The sequence below is a fragment of the Daphnia magna genome, linkage group LG9 (assembly GCF_020631705.1).
Source record: "Daphnia magna isolate NIES linkage group LG9, ASM2063170v1.1, whole genome shotgun sequence".
Classification (NCBI taxonomy): Eukaryota; Metazoa; Arthropoda; class Branchiopoda; order Diplostraca; family Daphniidae; genus Daphnia; species Daphnia magna.
Window position 1 is genome coordinate 784,790 of NC_059190.1, and position 19,854 is coordinate 804,643.

General features: G+C 40.4%; 2 protein-coding genes across 3 annotated transcripts in view; one reads left to right on the forward strand and one right to left on the reverse strand.

Annotated features, from left to right (window-relative positions):
* The window catches only part of LOC116930567 (teneurin-a), a 134,542-nt gene that overhangs the window by 99,407 nt on the left and 15,281 nt on the right, over positions 1–19,854 (reverse strand). Inside the window, exons 1-3 of one of the 2 annotated variants that reach the window (XM_045179100.1) lie at positions 11,207–11,312; positions 10,913–11,115; positions 129–267 (exon numbers count right to left, since the gene is read on the reverse strand). The gene's annotated coding sequence lies outside the window, so the exon portion shown is untranslated. Of the gene's footprint in view, positions 1–128; positions 268–10,912; positions 11,116–11,206; positions 11,313–19,854 lie in introns of those variants that run through there. The other variant, XM_045179101.1, reaches the window with a different exon arrangement.
* Positions 11,449–13,641, forward strand: LOC116930466. The gene has a single exon (XM_032937874.2). The coding sequence runs from the start codon at positions 12,416–12,418 to the stop codon at positions 13,475–13,477; it is 1,062 nt and encodes a 353-aa protein (XP_032793765.2). The 5' UTR covers positions 11,449–12,415; the 3' UTR covers positions 13,478–13,641.

Below are 19,854 nucleotides of genomic sequence, written 5' to 3' on the forward strand. Positions count from 1 at the left end.
CAAAATAAGAAGAAGAAGAAAAAAAGGCTCTCTGACGCTCGATAACGAGCCAACCCCCCCATTGGCGTTTCATCGCGTTCCAGTTGGATGAATAATGAAAAGCAAATTTTTAGACAATCAGGACTTACCATTGAATGTCGACGCAATTGTTTGTTTTTTTTTCGGGGAGGAACGGACGGGCGAAGAGGGAATTTTCAGATGAACGCCACCAGGTGGCAGCATCCAATTGTCCACACCTTAATCCTCCTGCGGGTCCATTACATCTGCCTGAGGGAGAAATGAAAAAAAAAAGATTTTAATGACGCACAAAAAAGAATCGATTTCGACAGAGTCCGTCATCTCAATTGGCGCAATGACTCCCCCCAATTGATTTATCGGTGCGCCACAATTACGATTACAATTGTGACAGATAGATGAAGAGCAATGCGGAAACAACTGCGACTTTGGAAAACCTTCTTCATGTCCACTTTTTTATTTTATTTTCTATTTTTTACACAGCGAGGACCTGAGAATAGACAAAACGGGACAATTGATCGATACACACACACACACGACGAACCGGTCCGTCGTGTAACGAACGGGAGATAGAGGAGATGGGGAGGAATGAAAAACAAAACAATAGATGGTAGAGAGGTCCTCGAGATGATTGTTATTAATTTGTAATTGGTACCGGAGGGCGCCAGCACACGCTGCTCAAAAATATTCCAAAGTGGCGAGGGTGTGCAACTACTCACATAAAAAGAGAACAGTGGCTATTTTGGGGGGAATAAAGAAATACAATGCCCTAATTGCATCTATAGCACACACACACACACATACACACACACAAAGAGAAGAGAGAAGGAAGAACTAGAAATAGAACAATCCTCCCAACAACAACAAAAATAAAGAGGATGTCTTCCCGTCTCTTGTTCGTTATTATTCTTTCTACCGTCACTGGGCAACAGCCATTGGTTGCCTACCACCCCCCCACCCCCCCAAAAAAAATCGGTTCACTTGTGCAAAAACGAAAAGGACTTTTTTTTTTTTTTAAATACATTACATGTTAACTTGTCTAGAATTTAAGTATCGGTCTTCTGAGATCCCCCTTCTCTTGATTCCACTTCGTCCTGATCCATCCGTTCAAAAAATAAATACAAAATGATCTACCCTCCCCTTTTTCTTTTGCCTATTCGTGTAGTGGCGCGCTCTCCATCCGCACCGATGCGTTCAACAAAAAAGAAAAGGTAAGGTTCGCTTAAATGCATGGCAAATCATCCATAAAGAAGTAGCGTACGTTAGCCAAGGATAACCGAGAAAGAGAATTCGTAACACCCGTTAAAAATTGGCTATCGTTTGAAGTTGGTCCATTTCATGCGAGTCCTTATTTTTCGTTAAATTCTATTTTTATTTATTTATTTATTTTTTTTTTCGAGTTGCGTCAGCCAAGTAAGAAAAACGAAAAGGAGGGGGAAACGGATGCTAACCATTGCTGATCGTTGGTTATCTGACCAGTGGACTATTTCTTTTTTTTTTTTAAGTAGCCTATCGATTCCGTCCACAGATCTTCTTTCAGCCAAAAGGAAAAATCCGAAAATTTGTGAAAAGAAGCAAAAGGGAAAAATTGGGAGAACATCCTTGGTGACATCGACAGTATCCACCCCCCTCAGGGGGAAGGGGGGAGCAGGGAGTACCGAGAAAAGGAAATTGAACAGTCGGCCGATGAAAAGGCCATTCCTAGTAGCGTGACACGCCATCATTACGCATCCGAGCAGACGGCAATCCGTGTACGATGGACTGTACGACATGTCAACAGTGAAATTGCTACATTTTTTTGCCGCGATCGCATTCAAATTTTGGTTTGTAAATGTAAAAGAATTTCGCATTTCATTTATCTACGTGTCTCGCATTTAAATTTGTTTTCAAAAAAAAAGAAATAAAATAAAAATCACGACGGACGATTCAAACATGAGGCACTAGCCCCGCCCTCCCGCGTGTTGTTACAAACTCTTAGACCGTAGTGATGAGGGGACTTTTTAAATTTAAAAGAGGGACGAACGGGAGTAGCAAAGTGGCTCCAGACAAATGGATTCCATCATTTGATTCTTTTGATTCCTCTCCACCTTGAAATTCGACTTTCGATCTCGTTTGTCATTGTTATCAAAATAAATAAATGAAATCTGACGGCACGTAGGGCAGAGTTGTAGGAGGACGGCTTTTTAAATTAAATAAAATAAAATAAAATAAAATAAAATAAAATAAAGGGACCGTCTGGCCAGACAGGAGCGCATCAACCGCCCCCCTCTCTTTTGCCGCTTTTCAATAATAATCGACGAGGCAAATCTCATTCCGGAATAAGAAGGAGAATAACAAGAGTGAAAGGAAAGAACGGACCCAACTATCCCCTACTTTTTTTTTTTTAGCCCCATGTTATTACGGCTCTTGTCAGATGAAATTCAAGAGATAGACGTGTCACCCGAGAACATCCTTCTCCATCCTATTCGTCTAAAGGTCTACATCATCCAACAGCCAGCGGATTGCGGAAGGAAAATAACCTTTTTCTTCTTCCCCACTGTCCGAAGAATAAAAAGCGCGTATGGGAAAAGCCGCAGAACGATCAACATTTGACCAATTCAAAAAATAAAATAAAGATAAATAAAGGGAAAAAAAAAAATAATAAAGCCTTGGATTAAATAGAAGGAAGAAGCAAAAATAAAAAAAATCTATTTGGATTGAATGCGCTGGAAAAACTCTTTCGTCGCCTGTCATTCCAGCCTTGGCTCTTGAGCCCTGCGATCGAGTAAAGAACAGCACACACACACAGGCACACACAGAGAAAAAAGAGATAGAACTGGGACTTGCAACGCCTCAATCCAACTCGTAGAGTAACACAATCAAATCGAAAAAAAATAAATAAAGGATGGAAATGCTTCTTCCAAACGGAAAAAAAAAAGTAAATTGTATACAGTATAAACACGCCATCAAAATAAATCCTCTCTTCGCTCTTTTTTCTCCTTCGATATCGACAGTTGACACAGACAAATCCGGCCCGAGTCTCTCTCCCCTCTATAAATACAAACAACAAACTTACACATCGAGCAAAAAGTCGCATACAACTAACAGGGGGACACAGGGGGACACTAACTGTGGGGGACACAACAACAACAACAACAACAAAAAAGAGAGCCAAATGGTTAGAGCCTATTGGCAGATGAGAGGCAAACAAGATCGCAGATTCTTCTTCTTTTCATGGCGTGTAGGCGACTAACCTTCGCTTTCTGTCGTCCGAGCAGCAGAATAAACATCAGCAAACAAAAATTCAATGAATAAAAAGAAAAAATCAAAATAAATACGAGAGACCCAAGGACGACGTCGTCGGCGGAATTAAAAGTTTCAGAGCAGATCGAATGAGCACCGTAATAAAAAATAAATAAGAAAAGCCCCGGGAAATTCGAATCGTCTTTTCTTTTTCTTTCACAATTCATATGGAGCCCTCCGCCGAAATAAAAAGACGCACGACCCGCGTATACCACGTCCAGTGCGTATACATGTCGGGGAGAGTAGCACAAATAGAGAATAAAATACGTAACCTACCGCTGCACAGCCATCCATTGTATTATTCTATCACGCCACAATCTGTCCTTTTAAAAATGAAATAAATTCTATAGGGAATCGAGACGGGCGAGTACAAGGATGCGGGGCAGGAAAATCAAACTCCAATGTGTCCATGTCCATACGGAAATCAAAATGAGACGTGGAAAGTGTTTTGCCCGATGGTGGCGGTTCGTGTATAGGGGACGCTAAAAAGGAGGAGGGCGATCACCCTGCGCATTTGTTGATAATTACAAACGCACAAGGAAAAACTGCGCCTGGATGACGCCGGCCGGATGCCAGTTATCCGGAATGAGGGTCGTTATATGTGTGTGTGTGTGTGTGTGTGTGTGTGTGTGTGTGTGTACAACGTAGAGTGGCAGCAGCAAACCGAAATTTGTATTTTTTCTGGTTCAACGGTGGAACGTGGAAGAAACGGGCGGCGCCGTTTTCGATGCCTACGGTAAACAACAAAAACCGTTCCCAATGGAGACGCTCAACAAAACGCCGCCAACGTTTTTCTTTTGTTTTGTTTTTTTTCCGCTAGCGCTTCTGTTGCCTTCTTAAGTTCGCCTGTCCAGAGATTAAATGCCTATACATCGCAAACGCTGATAGGTAAATCGTCTCCCTCTTTTTCACATGTTCCACCTCCTACCGACTTCCTGTGTCCATTTGAAACGTTAAAAGAACAAACAAAAAAACAAAGTTGAAAAAATGTTGGACCGCAACGTGTGGGCGGCGGCCTTTCATTTGATGTTTTTTTTTTTTTTTTTTTGAATAGAGTTCGATACGTTAGACGGTAGTGTCCTCTGTGTATGGAATTATTGCCGCCTGTTATTGTGTGCCTCTATACTGCAATTGCCTCACAACTCTTGAACATTTTCGAGGGATTGTACCAAAAAGATTCAACCGACCGTGTAAGAGTTGGGTTCGCTTTTTCTTTCTTCTCTTCTAAAACCTGGGGAAACGATAAACAAGCGCTCGACCGTCAATGGATGAGCACTTGGTGAGGACGGCGGGGGGAGTTATAACACGCGCTCCTGCAAGTATTTTTCTTTTCTTTTATTTTATTTTTCACAAGGATCTACCGGACGAAATCTCTTAGCCACCGGGGGAAGAAAATGAGAAACGGATGAGCCAAAGGACTTGAAAAAATTGGTTTTGAAAAAAGAAAATAAAAAATGTTCCGCCTTGTTTAATGCACTACGGTTTAGCAGCGGTGGCATACAGTTGCTGGATTATCGATCGCATGTTGTGATAACTAGAAAAAGAATGCTGGAGTGTAACGGGCGAATTGCCAAAAATAAAATAAAGTCCAGTAGGTCCAAAGGGCACCGGCCAGTTCTTGGCCAGTTGACGATAATTAGACGCAACGAAGCATCAAGAGAAACAGATCGGACCCGATCAGCAAAAAAGAAAAAGAAAAAAATCCTCAACATCTTTGATCTCTCAGGAAACCCCCCCCCCCCTACCCTCTTTTCCCCAAAAGTAAAGAGAAAAGTGGACAGGAAAATATTAAACCCAATACTTATTGGCATTAAGTCAACAAAAGATCTGATTACAATCAGCTGCCAGAAAACATTCCCAAACAAACCAAACGGAAATGTTTATTCTCCCTTTCTTTATCCCTCCCCCCCATCCTTTTATTTTTTTCCTCTCAAGTTTTTTACTGTCACCCTCCAAAAATATACACCACCAGGTGGTGTCTTTGTCGGCCATAAGTCCGTTAACACGACCTTAATTAACCCGAGAACTGAAAAAAAAAAAAACGATTCAAAATAATTTCAAACAAATATAAAAAAAACAACAAGAGAAGACCCAGTAGAAACAAACGGCTTGACTTCGGGATCGTCACGCGCTAGCCGCAAAGAGGTTAACTGCGTGTGAGCAAATGATTCATTGCTTTGGCCATGCGCCGGGGGGGGTTGCGCACTTACACGCGCGGGAAAAGATTTACACTCAATTTAAAAGAAAATAGCGAACCTTCGTTCATTTAAAACACACACACACACACACAAACAAAAAAGAAACGTCCCAATAAGCGAAGATGATCGTCTCTTTATTTTTTTTGGAAACTGAGACTTTATGGCTGTGTGTATAATTTACGATTTTTTCTTTCTTTTTTTTTAAGGTAAAGAAAAGAAGAAAAAAAAGGGGGGATGGCGACGTAAAACGATTAGGAGTGGGACTCGCGAGTTGTTAGTTTGTTCTTGTTACCGATAAAGTTCCATTAATCAGGAATAACGAGAGTTGGCAGAGAAGCTGAGGGACTACGTCAACTGCGATGAACGAACGAGGTGTGTCCTCTCCCGTTCAGCAAAAATGGGGGGGAATAAAGGGACAGGCAAATACATAAAGAATAAAAAACTAAAAAGGGGAGAGAGGAGGCGAAAGAGATCGTATTTCGAAACGCTTTGGCGTCCATGGAAAGGGTCACTGTGCCCGTTCATTAATCTCTTTCATAACATCGGAGACGCACAGACAGAAAATGGAGAGACCTCTCCTGGACGGACTTCATTATTCTTCATGAAAATAGTTCCAAGTCATCAATTCAATTGACTTGATTGCCAGCAGCTCTTTACACAAAACATTTCCATCCACTTCTGTTTTTTCCTCGCTCTCCCTTTTTTTTTTTTTTTTAAACAGCCTACACACACACATCATCATTTCTGATGTCATTATTCAAAATGCGCATAAAAACAATAGAAATTTCTTTTACACGCCTACATCATCTTCCCTGATTTATCTTTAACAAACAAATAGAATAAAAGTAAAGACAACTACTGATAAATCAAGAGGATTAAACTACGACGAGTGTTACGCGAGGGAGATCGCGTCTAACGGGGAAAAAAAAGAAAAGTCCATAACGGGCGTCTTCCTCTTTTCTCGTCAAAAAAATAAAACTTGTTACATAATTCAACCATACACACACACACATTGGATTTGTTGGCCTTTTCTACGTCCTATAGAACACAGTGTGTTCCAAGTTTCTCTTCAGCCACTGACAACCTCTTAAAGCCGAGGTTCGGTGCATTAACAAAACGATTTGACCATCTGGAAAAAGTACTCGTTGAACAGCAAACGCCGAAGATGAAGAGGGTGCAGTTAAGACTTGTGTTACGAAAGAGAAAGAGAAAAAAAAAATAAATAAATAACAGGAAATTTCAAATGTAATATACAGACGAACCCTCTTACACGAACCACCCCCATTTTGATTTTGTTTTCTCCCTTATCCTGCTCAATCAAGATACCACAAAATATATGTTAATGCGACTGACAAGAGAACAACAATCGGATGCGTCAGAGACTGACGAAAGCCATAAATGTGTTTTCGTTTACGTACATTACATATACTTAAACGTATCCGACGTGAACGACAGCGTCAGTCAGAGGGCGCCACCAAATTTCCATTCACCCTCTCATTCCTCAATTCTAAAAGAAAATAAAAACACTTTCCCCCTCACTGGAAACAAAACAAGAAAGGAAATCCTGCTTTCAAAAAGTCGTTTTTTTTAAACATCTCTATTCGCCCCCCCCCCCTTCTCTTTATTACATGCGACTCGTGTGTAACATTTAATTGAAACATTCCTAGTTTGTAACCTCCCAGCAGGTGGGGGTCGGCGGCATAAAGAATAGGAAAAAAATAATTTTGTTTTAGATGTACGCAATCATATCCTAGTCAATTTTTTGGGCGCGGTCACACACAGATAGAGAATTGGACCTGTGATGAGTTCCACCTTTTTCTTGTTTATGGCCCGTGCCCGGTGCGTATCGAGCGAGCACCGGAACTCTGCAAACGGCAGCTTGCGGGAGAAAGAGAGAGAAAGAGAGGGGGGTTTTGCTATTGGCTTGGTGATCCATCAAGTGTTTCCTTATAATGTTCAGCCAGACTCTTCTTTTTTTTTAGAGTTTCCAGTAAGAAAAGAAACAGGAGGCTATCGCAATCTCGACAGGACGAAAGAGAGAAAAGAAAAAAGATACACGACCCAACATAAATAGAGCATCCATTTTATCTTTTAGGCTACGGACCAAAGAGTCAAGTTATGCTATTCTTTCCTCTTTTTTGAAAGTTTCCTTCTTTTATTTTTTCGAGTGCATTGCGCAGCCCATACACGGAAACTCGCCTCCTTCCGGTTGAACAAGAATCGCTCGATACGTGGCGTTTGGCGTCGAATCGACGATCGTTTCCTATCTGCGCAGCCAACCCTTTTACGTCAAGCCAGAACAAATAGATCAAACTCATCAAGTCAAAACTCATTCATCTCATCATACCCCCCCCCTTTTTTTTCTATATCAATTTTCTAGTTCACCAGTTTCAAACAGATTCATTTTCTTCTTCGTAAAAACAAAAAAACAAAAATTCAACTCATAAATTATATGCCTGTCTCTAACATCCAGTCTTTTTGATCGTCTCCAGTTTCCCACTAGGTACAGAGGGATGTCCGCCTCGCCGATCCGAGGCCGTTTGACGTGAATGCCTGGTGACACATTCCGCGGAAGTCGTCGGCCCTGCGAAGCGCTGGGACGCGATGACACTTTTTTTTTTCTTCGTTTTTTTTGGGGTGGGAGAGTTGTGAAACTAACGAAGCGAAATGCCCTATCATCGGTAGGTATATACATACGCATCTGGACTGGTAAACATAACGCCGTTGCGAGGATAAACCATCCTGCCTCACTGATATCGAAATATAAGCTTAGAAGATCGAGGGGAAAAAAAGGCGTCCTCTTGATGACAGTTATTTACACACACACACACACACACAAATAAAGAAAAGAAAAAGAAAAGGGTTTGTGTCAACAAGCTCCAGTTTCTGTTGATTGACAACAGTTAAAAGATGGTAAAGACCAAAAATAAAAAAATGAACGCAATTCGTCCATGTTTGTTGCTAGTATTTAGCTGTCATTCAACTTTCAAGAGCTGTGAGGGGGAGAAAAAAAAAAGTAGGAGGAGCAAAAAAAGGAAATTTTACAAGATCCAACAAGATTCAAAAGCCTATACGAGTGTTCATGGGAGTTTCGATCAAGTTTCTAATTAGTAACAGGCTGAACAGCCAATAGGGAATACAGCAAGACTTTGTGTGTGTGTGTGTGTGTGTGTTAAAGAAGCAGCAGCTGCAGCTCACAGAATGTAAGGCTTCATTAGCGCTGCTGGTGCCCGTCGATGATTAAAATCCTCCAAGGCGTGTATCAACAACGGAAACGAGAGTCGGTAGTCAAGGCAACCGGCGAAAGAAAAAGGAAACGCAGACACACACACACACACAAAATTGATGGCTAGCGATATAAATATACTGTGCGCTTTCAATCAAGTGAAGAAGCCAAAGTTATTCTCGTTTCATTAAGAATAAATAGGAAACACATCAACAACCCACCCATCGATCCACACGAGAAAAAAAAAATAAATAAATAATACATCCAAAAGTCCCGCACTTTGATCCGGCACTCCCGAGGGCGGTTCCGGTAGTGTTCGGGCGGATGAGGAGGTGGAGTGAAGAAGAACGAAAAAAAAAAAAAAAAATGACATGATGGCAAGCGGAAGAGGTTTTAAGTCTCTAGTGCACCTTATCTTTCGAGCCAAAGAACTGTGCCATAGATTGTGTGTAGTAGAAGTAGTAGTAGATGACTCATTGGGAACGAATAGGAGAGAGCATTGACGAAGCCCAGCCACTCCACCTTCTCGAGCCGCAGCGAACCGTACAACATTTTTTTCTTAATCCATTCTACTTAAAAGATTAAGCGAGCCATGTGTCGATTCTATCCGTCGGTCGATGACGTTGTCTCGAAAAGGCACGAGCAAAGGAGGCAATTATTGATGAGTAATTTTATAAGCTGATCACCAGTTTTATATCCGTATTAGCCAAAACGACGGACGCATCCCTCCCCTTCTCTCTTTACCAGGGAACACGTGCGTTCGAGCCTGAGACAAGATCAAATTTCTTTCTTTCTTTTTAATTTCCCCGATCGACGGCAACAAAATGGCGAATCGTATTTTCTCTCTTTAAAAAAAAAATCAATCGATGAAATCTACTCTGGCGCCAGGATGACATCAAAACGAAATGAATCAGCAGCGTTGAGCTCTACGTTTGCCGAGGACGATTCAATTAAACAAATCCATCGTTTCCGGTAGTGCCTGTCTAGTCATAGGCATAAGCGGAACTGAACGGTACAAACTTCAATGCAACTCATCCTGTTTGAAAAGGGGAGAAGAAAAAAATGAAAGCGACAAACAAACGCCGACGCTCGAAAAAGAACAAATGACTCGATTTGAACGACATTTCCCGATTGACCGTGTTGAAGGGATTCAAACAAAAATAAAAAACGGAAACGTCTTACGGCTTCCTTAAACATTAGAAAATAGTGATAATAAGGATAACCAGAGCTCGGTGCCATTATTAAATACAGGAGGGCTCGTGTTACATGGCACGTTCAAACCCACCGTACGAAACGTACGTCAGTGGGGTGAGAGAGGACGATTTCTTGACTTTAAACGTAAAAATTTCTAAGTTCTCTTTCGACGCGGGGACATTAAATACAAGAAATTGTTGGTCTATTTTTTTTCTTTCTTTTGATTTCTCGAGTCGAAGTGTAAGAGTCGGTGCAACGGAAGACGCTTGTGGTTAACGAAAGACAACCACTAGGAGGGGAGGAATGTCGGAAGCAGCATAACTGCTTGATTTAAGCACTTGGTGCTCCTCTTTGCTGAAGGGTCGACTAAATGAGAAATTCACTTAGCTAAGCGGTCAATCCCCTTGTTATTATTATTCGATCAACTTTTGCCCCCGCTCCTTTCCACAATTCCCGTCACGTCTTACGTACGTGACATCAACGACCAAGTTTCACGGCCACTTCGGTTTTTTCGGTTTTATTTGGAGATCCTGATTCTGATCCGATTTACTAGAACTTTGTTTTCACGTCAAGCTTCCCAAAGAAAGACCAGAAACTCATTTCTTGTTTTAATTTAAAAAAATAAAACCATCCCCTTTCCGAGAGTGAGAAATGACTAGCTCAAAGATCACAAGGTGGCAGCACCAGTCAAAAGAAATTTTACAAAATTGCTGTGCATGGATGAAAAAGAAATTCCCCCGCCAACATTTAAACGATACACTTGAAAATGAAATCACAAGAAGGAGGAAAACTGCTTAATTAATGGTGGCATTTAAGTACTGACTGGAAATAGGTCAATACATTTTGAAGATTTAGAAGATGAAGGCTGAAGAAGGTGCCTTCCTACGTCAGGATGTAACTTAGGGGACATTTGGTTAGAGATTGTGGCTGTGGATCATTAGGCAACCTTAATCTACCGTGAAATGGCATTGGTTATGATCTGCTGTTTGCATCTTACCTTGTGTGTTGTCTTCTGGTACTCATGTTTTGGTCTTCAATGACATAAAAGTAGAATGGAATTGTTCTGACCACATGATGACTCTTTCAGAAAGAGAAGGACAAGCAGAGCAAGGGCACAGCCGAAGGTGGTCATTAGTATGACGAACACGTGGAAGTACAGTCTCCATAATCATTTGAACAAATAGAAATTTTCAGTTCTTCCTGTCAATCAATACAATACAAAAGAAAACCAATTAAAAACTAAATGGGATTAAGACAGGGTAATTAGATACAAATGAATACGAAATCTTACCTCACACACTAATTCACAAATACCTCAATCTGAACACAATCGTAAGATACTGAAATCTAATTGGGGGCTAGACGGTTGAAAATGAAGAATGGAGGGGAAAAAAAGGTTACAGAGTTGCCGTGCATCAATTATTTTGCAAAAAAAAACCCCTTTTTTTTTTGCAAAAATGTAATTTAATAAACGAAACAAAATTGTCACTGTTAAAACACAAAATCTTTCTGTTAATTTAAAAAATAAAATGAACATAGAGGAGAGACAAAATTTTTCAATCGAGATAATGCAACAGCTCAAGTACCGTCATAGTTTGTGTGAAATTTGTAACCACATTTCCAGGTTATTAGCTGATCACCGTAATGACGGCCATATTTCAACACTAGAGATACTATACAAACCCCCATCAACTCATTCGTTTCATCATAATCAATTCTTTTGGTATTGCAGAATAATTAAAACTATGCATGATCAATGGAGTGAGTGAACCATGTAGCAGACTAAAAAAAAAATTTTGGAAGCGAATTGTACTTTCGTTTTTGTTTGCATGCCCCACAGGGTAAATAATAATTATACCAGTGTGTTGTTGCAATTATTTTCTACGCTTTTACTTCTCGATAACTTTTGGAAGCCCTTTTGGCGAAAAGAAAATCCCAGTGAGTTTGTGTTAAAAGCTTTTGCCGAAGTATTTCACGATTGCAGATATCGTTCAAAATTTTAGTATTACCCTTCTTCATCTGCATAATCGTTCTAGAAGTGGTCTTGCGTAGTTTTGTTACATGCATGAACTCCAGTTTCCAACATGAACGCCAATGGCAAGAAGAAACTAAGCAGATGACCAAACATCGTGATTTCATGATGGCCTGGTAAACAGTGAGCCAAGATGAGAAAGAGACTGCACTCTTACACAATCTTGAACGTCTTCTTGACATGCATTTACCTCCACTACGATTGAAATTCATTTCTCAAAAGTTTAACAGCGATGCTTTCACAATGTTTAAACTTTTTTCGCGAATAAATGAGCTGCAAAATTAGAAAAATATACAGAGAACTGTCTGCTTGTCAGCAGTGCTCCAACCGGCAATTTCGATAACTAGCAACGATTTTTCATGGATCTGCACAGAATAATTTCCTCTGCTCAAAACTGGTAAACAAATCCGCTCATCAATAATTCCCCACCACTTCAATCAAACGACTACCAGCTGACAAAAACAAAAAATGGGCTTGTTGAAAAACGGAAAAGACTGTTCCAGAACAAAGAGCTGCAGCTTTAATCGTAGAGTTAAGAAACCCTTCAAGTCCACGTCCTACCGCAATTTCGCCAAAAGAAACAATGAAACTTCATTGCTTCGCTCAGCTATCAAGAGCTTAAAGCGACGTGCAACCCTCCAGCTGCCAGATGGCACTCAACAGATAGATTTCCCTGCTGGAACTCGGATAATGTTGGAGACGTCTGAAATCCCGCTAATGCCAGATGCCATCGAGGCTTACTCAGATCCGGATCGTATGCCACTCAAGATAGACAATCATAATTACCAGTTTTGTCCCCTACTTTTCTCCGCATTACACAAGTATCCATTGGATGGAGCCGCAATCGCGTCCGAATTGGCAGACGGTATGTGCCAACCTGTCCACCAAGACATTCCAGATGTTGAGATCTCTAAAAAGGCACCGAAATCAGAATTAGCTTTTTCTCCATCTCGTCGCAAGACGTGGTCTGTTGAAGCTGGACAACGGGTAGTGAGACAAGTCAATCTGCCCAGCTGGACAAATGGCGAAAATTCCAAAAATGTTGATGAGGTTCCCTTCTGCGAACTGCGACTAAACGAGACTTTCGAATCAGAACAAAAGGAAACAAGCAAAAATGGCCGAAAGAAATGGGTACTCGACTTCATTCCCGGTTCACAAAGTCCAGTAGAACTGCCTAATTGGGCGAAAGCCAAGTCAAGCCGGTTTGTCCGTAGTGTCAAACCGGCTGTGCAGAAAGACGGAATCGGATTGTTGGGTGCACATCCGCAATCGGCCATCAAACCCTTTCGAGCCAATCCTGTCCCTGCCACCACCTACAAAGCTTCTCTACCTGTGGCAATGAAACGCCATCAGTTTGTAAAGGAAAAGGTCAAGGCAGACATGATCAAAGACATGATGTTGGAACCGAAACCTTTCCGGGCCAGTCCTGTTCCCCCCAGCATTTTCAAACCCTTTCCGCTGATAAGGAGTAAAAGGCCGTCATTGGTGATGACCAGGAATCCCCCCATCCCCCAACATATAAAAACATAATGGCCAAAAATCAGTTAATCTTTAAAACGACTTGAATCCTTGACCGCATTACGACGCAATTTCTTTCCTTTAAAAAATCCCAGTTAAAATGTTGAAATGATTAAACGCAAGTTTTTGGTTTTGTTTTGACATCAAAATTCGTTCATACAAATTTTTACGCGAAATTTCTTTTCTTGAGTTCACAATTATTCATTAAAACAGGCTGCTAAAACTGTTAATAAAGCAGATTGCGATGGTATCTCTGTTTGTTTTTTTTTGGGTGGGGAGAATCGTTTCCGCTGAAGGCGATTGGCATCGGCCAGCTAGACGACGAGACACTTTGAACATTTTCAGAGATGAGAACATGAAAGGGAAAACGATTGTTTTGTCTCGCCTTTAAAAACACTGGCAGAGTCAAAAGTGATGGCGCCAAACTTTCGTTGGGACCACCAAGTTTCGCCGAAAGCTATTCATTTTCCAAGGTATAGTTTTGTTTTGTTTCACCTGGTCGTATTTTTCGGAGAATTGTGTTTTTTCAAAGATTACAAAACAAATTGTGTGGTTTTATTTCACGTGAAATATATTCTTTCAAAAAATCATCAATTCAGATATGGCCAGGGACTTGGATATCCCTGCAGACCTACTGGCCCTCGGCCTCCGCTTTGTGGTTGAATGAAGTTATTGACAAGAGGATTGAGAACAAAGTAAAGGCCGATTCAAACAGGGGAAAAACAAGCAAGAAACAAAATATGCGTTTTACACAACACACATTTGGCAAACATCGGGTATATGTCAAGAAATGCGCGAAGGGCGCGCATAATTCTCCATTGAATTACGAATAGTACGAGGACGCGAACGGAAGGTCGATTGAAAATTGAGAGAGCCATGAGGACATTGTCACTACAAAAATCGTGTCTGCGGTTTAGGTTCTTTTCTTTTCTTGTTTACCTAAAAAAAAATAAAAAATATGAATGTTGATTATCTATAGGGGATTCTGTTCCAGTCATACGCTACATTTTTTGTGGCCTCGCTTCTATAAAAAGCGAACGTTGCATAATGGATTGCTTTTGAGGCAACTCTTTTTGTTTTTTTTGTTTAATAAAAATAAAGAAATTCTGAGGGCGCCTGAGGAGCTAGTCATCAATCTTCGATTGACTTGTGAAATTTGCCAAAAGACATGATATGTGCGGACAGACGACGTTATCGACATAACGCAACACGCCTAGGTTCGCAACCAAATGAGTCGGTAGAAAAAAGGCATTCGATTGCCAAATGGGAACGATGTTGTACAAGAGCTGCACGAGGTTATTATTAGAGGCAGAAAAAAAAAAGTAAATGCTAGAAAAGTGGTTCGCTCCACAAAAGGAGAAACCAATAAATCACGTGCAACACGATGTAGTTATCACGCGCAAGTTGAAATCTTGAGAAATACAACGAGACCATCACACGAAATGAATCATTTCTTTCGGTGGCATGGCAAGAATTCATAAACAATTCAAAGGGAAACTGAAAAACAAGGCAATTATTATTCTAAAATATCATCTACACAAGTACAACGCGTTCAATTGACTGGAGGTGAACGACCGGGCGTTTGATTTACCTTGACATCGAAATCTCAAGATCCGATCGAGTTTACAAAATCTGCTGTGCGTCGTTTGGAAATTCAGCGAGTGTCCCTAGCAACCCCAACAGCTTCTGGTTTGTTGACAGCCTTTTAAAATGGTTTTCTTAAACATTTGACTTTTCCCTTTTGATTTCACAAAGTGTACAGGACTGAAGCAATTGTTGAAGCAACAGCCCCATGTCGAAATGGGTTTTTAACCCATTTTGAACTTTTAGCACATCGAGATTGTAATGCCACTTGGATCACTACTATGCGACGTTTATGTCAACCGTTACGCCCGATAGATTTTGGCTTTCCTTTCTCCAGAAATTGAGTCCCAAAACTAAAGAATAAAACAAACATCGATTGCTCAATGAAATTGACTAACAGACTCTCTAACTGGACAACCTAATAGCGTGGATAGAAAGCAATCGCAGCTCTCGTTTCTCAAAGAATCACTAGCATAATAAAGTGTTAAACCAGTTTCCTTAAGGAAAAAAAAAAACAATTAAGAATTTAGATATTTAACCGGGATGTCAAGGTGTCGGACATTGACATTTCAAGCAACGTCTTTTCATTCCCTTCGCTCTGATGTTTACATTGACACGGGTCTATAATTTCCTATTTAAAATGTGAGACGGGCACGGTGGGGAGAAAAAGGACGACGAACCCAAAAACGGACCTTAATATTATCACAAAATCAAAAAAAAATATATAAATATACGTATATCAGAGGTGGCACATCAGAATATACAAGCCGCTTTCGTCGCCGATAGGGAATTAGAAATCCAAGGTATATGGGCGCTGTCAAACCGACTGGGACGGTAGTGATCCATTGCTCCCGAGTCTATCGATAAAGATCATTGATGTATTCGTCGCGGAATGTAGGTTGAACGTTGCGCTCGGCCAGACAACGAGAGCTCTGAATTTATTTTCCAAAAGAAAAAACGAAATGAAGATTCCTCTCGTGTTCCATGGCCGTTAAATGCAATCGTAGCTCACGCACTTTCACTGTTGGACTACAGTTATGGCCTGAAGGTGTGTTCAGTATGCTAACTTGGAAATGCGCATTATGAAATATTTAAACTAACGAGAGATCTAACGGTTTTTTTCCCTAACGTACAGTTATCAATGTTGATTAGAACACACGTGATGTTAAATCGAATCGTGAAATATTTAATACAAACATCGGATGCCGGTCATCATTGCATCACGTCTTTCATGTAAAAAGACGGCCTGATGTCATCTTTTGACGGTCAATTTAACTGTAACGCACGACTGCACGACTGCACGAACGTACAAACTGTACGGGCCGCCGGTGTTCTTAATTCCAATAAAGTGTGTCGTAATACGGGACGTAAAACGTACTTTGATTATGTATACGTTTTTCAAGCAATTTTATAATATTTCTTTGTACACGAGTCCATCCAGTTTTCCCCGTTGTTGCCTAATTGCCGGAATCCCTAGGCCTTTTCAAATTTATGTTTTAAGGCCGAGATTTTCTCGGAATTGAATGAAAATATTTTTAAACTTTGGCGAACCAACAGTGTGTCACGTAGGCAAAGAAAATTCCAGCTTTCACCAAGACATTTTCTTTTTCTTTCTTTTGTTTTGCTGATTGGATAGTTTCGCTTTGTCACCCGTGATTCAATCGTAAACTTCCATTCGTCCGTGAAAAAATGTAAATGAGTCATTAAAATAGTCGTTTATACATTTCCCTGGCTCATTCAAAAAAGAGCTGTTGTAATTATTTCGACCTTGCTCGAATTGACCTTAATTATCATCTCAAAAGGAGGGACGAAAATCAAGTGCAACATTATCTCCAAATGCAATTGAAGCGTCCCGGGCATATACGTGACCACAACAATTGCTGTTGAGCGCTTTTTAAAAATAGATTCAATCATCTAGGTAATTCAATTACGATAAAATAAAACACATTGCAAACGATAGCAGTAGGTCAATGTTAAATGCAAAATTCAAAAACCCGATTTAATAAACAAGACGAGGAAATTGAAAAATGATCCGGACTAAATCGATCGTTCACGACCACCATCAAACGCAATTCTTCAATGCCTTCGCCAGACGGATTGTTATGTTAAACCTAGAAAAACACGCAACAAATTGGACAGATCACAAGAAGAAGAAAAAAAAAAAGGGGGCGAACGTGAGGTAATCTAACTATTGAGCAAGTTTATCTCTAAACGCAAACATGTGACGTGGAAGGCGAACGCAAACAACGCGGAACATTCCAGCGCATAAATTGATTGAAGGGCGCGTAGCCTACAAGGCTAATTGCTGGCCTCGTTCCGGAAAAAATCGGAACAGGTGGAAATGTTTGCTCCTTGTGTTCGGACCTACAAAATTTCGTGAAACGGGAAGACTTCCTCAGCCACCACAAAAAGATGATGAAGAAAGTCTTAAAAAATTAAATTTTTTTTTTAAGGCCCTTAAAAAGTAAGATGGAAAAGAAAACAAAAAATGCTCACGACGCGCGAGAGTAGGTTAATCTGCTGTCTTGGAGCGGTATTCACGCTGCGTCGGGACTCATCGGCCTTGCCGCCGGTTAGTTGCCCAGTTCTGGAGACGGAGGTAAAGAATAACAATTACGAAAAGGCGAAATAATAAAAGCATGATTCTTTTCCCTTTTTCATTCCTCCAGTTCGCTTTGCTCGTAGAAGACCCTCAAAAAGAAAATGATGGTCCATATGAAATTAGAAAAAAAAAAAAAAGAGGTCTAATAAGCGACGTGATAAGGAAGTCAAGGTTGGAAGTCGGTATAACATCGCTCCTATTTTGTTTTCCTTTGCAAGTCTACCTTTCGCGGTTGATGTCACGATTCTCACGTTTCCAACGGAACAAACTGAGGATGATCTCTATAAAAAAAAAAAAAAACCACACGTCCCAAACAAAAAAAAAAAAAAAAATGGGCCAGTCACGATTTCGACCGGTTTCCTCCATTTCAATCAAACCGTTTTATTTGGCTGTTTTAAATGTTATTCTGTTGCTACGGTTAGTCATTGTGGCAACTGGTTCTATCATTTCGATGCAAATGATCAGTTACGAAGGACTTGACTTGCCATGGATTTATTTCTTTTTTTTCTACCATTAATGAACGACCCGGTTATCGTACAAAACTGTGATCATTTCAAAGCCTTAAAGACAATGCAACAGCAACAAATATAAAATCCAGTTTGTTACAAAGCGAGAAATAAACGCGGGGGAATGCTACGTGCCAACTGACATGCGACCGGATTTCCCACTGTTCTACATTAGCTTCCCTTTCCTTGCTCCGACGTGTTCACTTCTGCCAGACAAAAATTCCGCATTATACCAAAACACCTCCCCTTGAACGAAATGGAATTATATAACAAAACAAAACAAAAACGATCGTCGGGAATTTAAAGAAAAAAAGGGAAATTGGGTGAAGGTCAGACTTTCGATATAGCGGGGACCATAATTACATCAAAATCTTGCGCGCGCGTTCCGTGTGCGTGTTTTTTTTTGTGTGTTGTTTTTGGCTTTCTTTATGACCATTTCCCCCTTTGTGAAGACCGTGTAACAGTAGAGTAAGCACTTGAGCCAATTTACGCTGATACAATTAGATCAATGGCTTGCGGCCTTACTATTTATTCTTCACGTCCGGTATGATTTTGTTTTATCTCGTTGATATCCGCCTTTGATTACATTTTCTTTTTAAAAAAGCTTTTATTAGCTCAATTGTTGTAATTGTTCCAGTGGCTAGTTGTCATAGTCAACTTTCTAAATCAAGCTGATCAGTTAACGAGCCAATAGCAATTAGCAATGATTTCTCTTATTTGTTACGCGCTTGTCCAACACCCAACGGGCGATGGTGATGCCAGTCGAAAAATTTGAATCTTTCCGAAAGAGAGAGGCAACATGGTTTTCGTTTTGCAATAAATGAGTAAAACAAAAACAAAAAACATGGACACAATTTCTCTTTCTTTATGAGCGCGATCTATTGCACAACATCTTCGTCCCCTTCACCGTTCGTATATGCACAACTAAAGGCGACATCTTCATCGAACTTCCATCGTGTCTTTTAACAAAAACGTTGTTCCACTGATATGCGCATAATCACAACCGCCATTAAAAGTATTGGGTGGTAAGAGTCAATTTTGAACAGTTGAGATGAATCCCCCAATTTGTTAGTGTGTGTTCCTATCGTCAACACCTGCGGTCTGGGCAGCCAATTGTAATTAAACTTGAGTGGATGGTGTGCGTGAATCAAGTCGCCTCGGGTTAGAAATCAATGGCTGACTTTCTCTCATAGATTTTTAAGGCTCCCTACTTCTTTCTCTCACTCTCCCTTTAGGTGCAAAAACAAACAACAACAAAAATGATTAAGAGAAAGAACGAGACACTGAAATTAACTCAATCAATCCTGGAAAGTTACAACAACAAAAAATTAAGTCTTAAAAAAAAAAAATAATAATAATAAAATAAAAAGAAGCAACGAGTAGAGGTGAGCAGATATTATCCCCAACGGGAGAAAGAAAATGAAAGTCAAACTAACAACCATACACACTTTTGCTTCGTCTTGTTTTTAAACGCGTCTCGTGCCAATCACGTCGAGTTCTCCTTTGAAACATAAAATAAAATATAGAAAAATGTTGTCCCATCTGCTAGACGCGGACCGAAAAGAGATTTACTTTCGGAGCTTCTCGTAATGTGTCAAAATCATTTAACGCAGCATCCGAAAGTTCCGTTTTCTTTTTGTTGGAACAAATGACTTTCGCTGTTATTTATCTGTTGTAACGTTCCAATCTTCACTTTT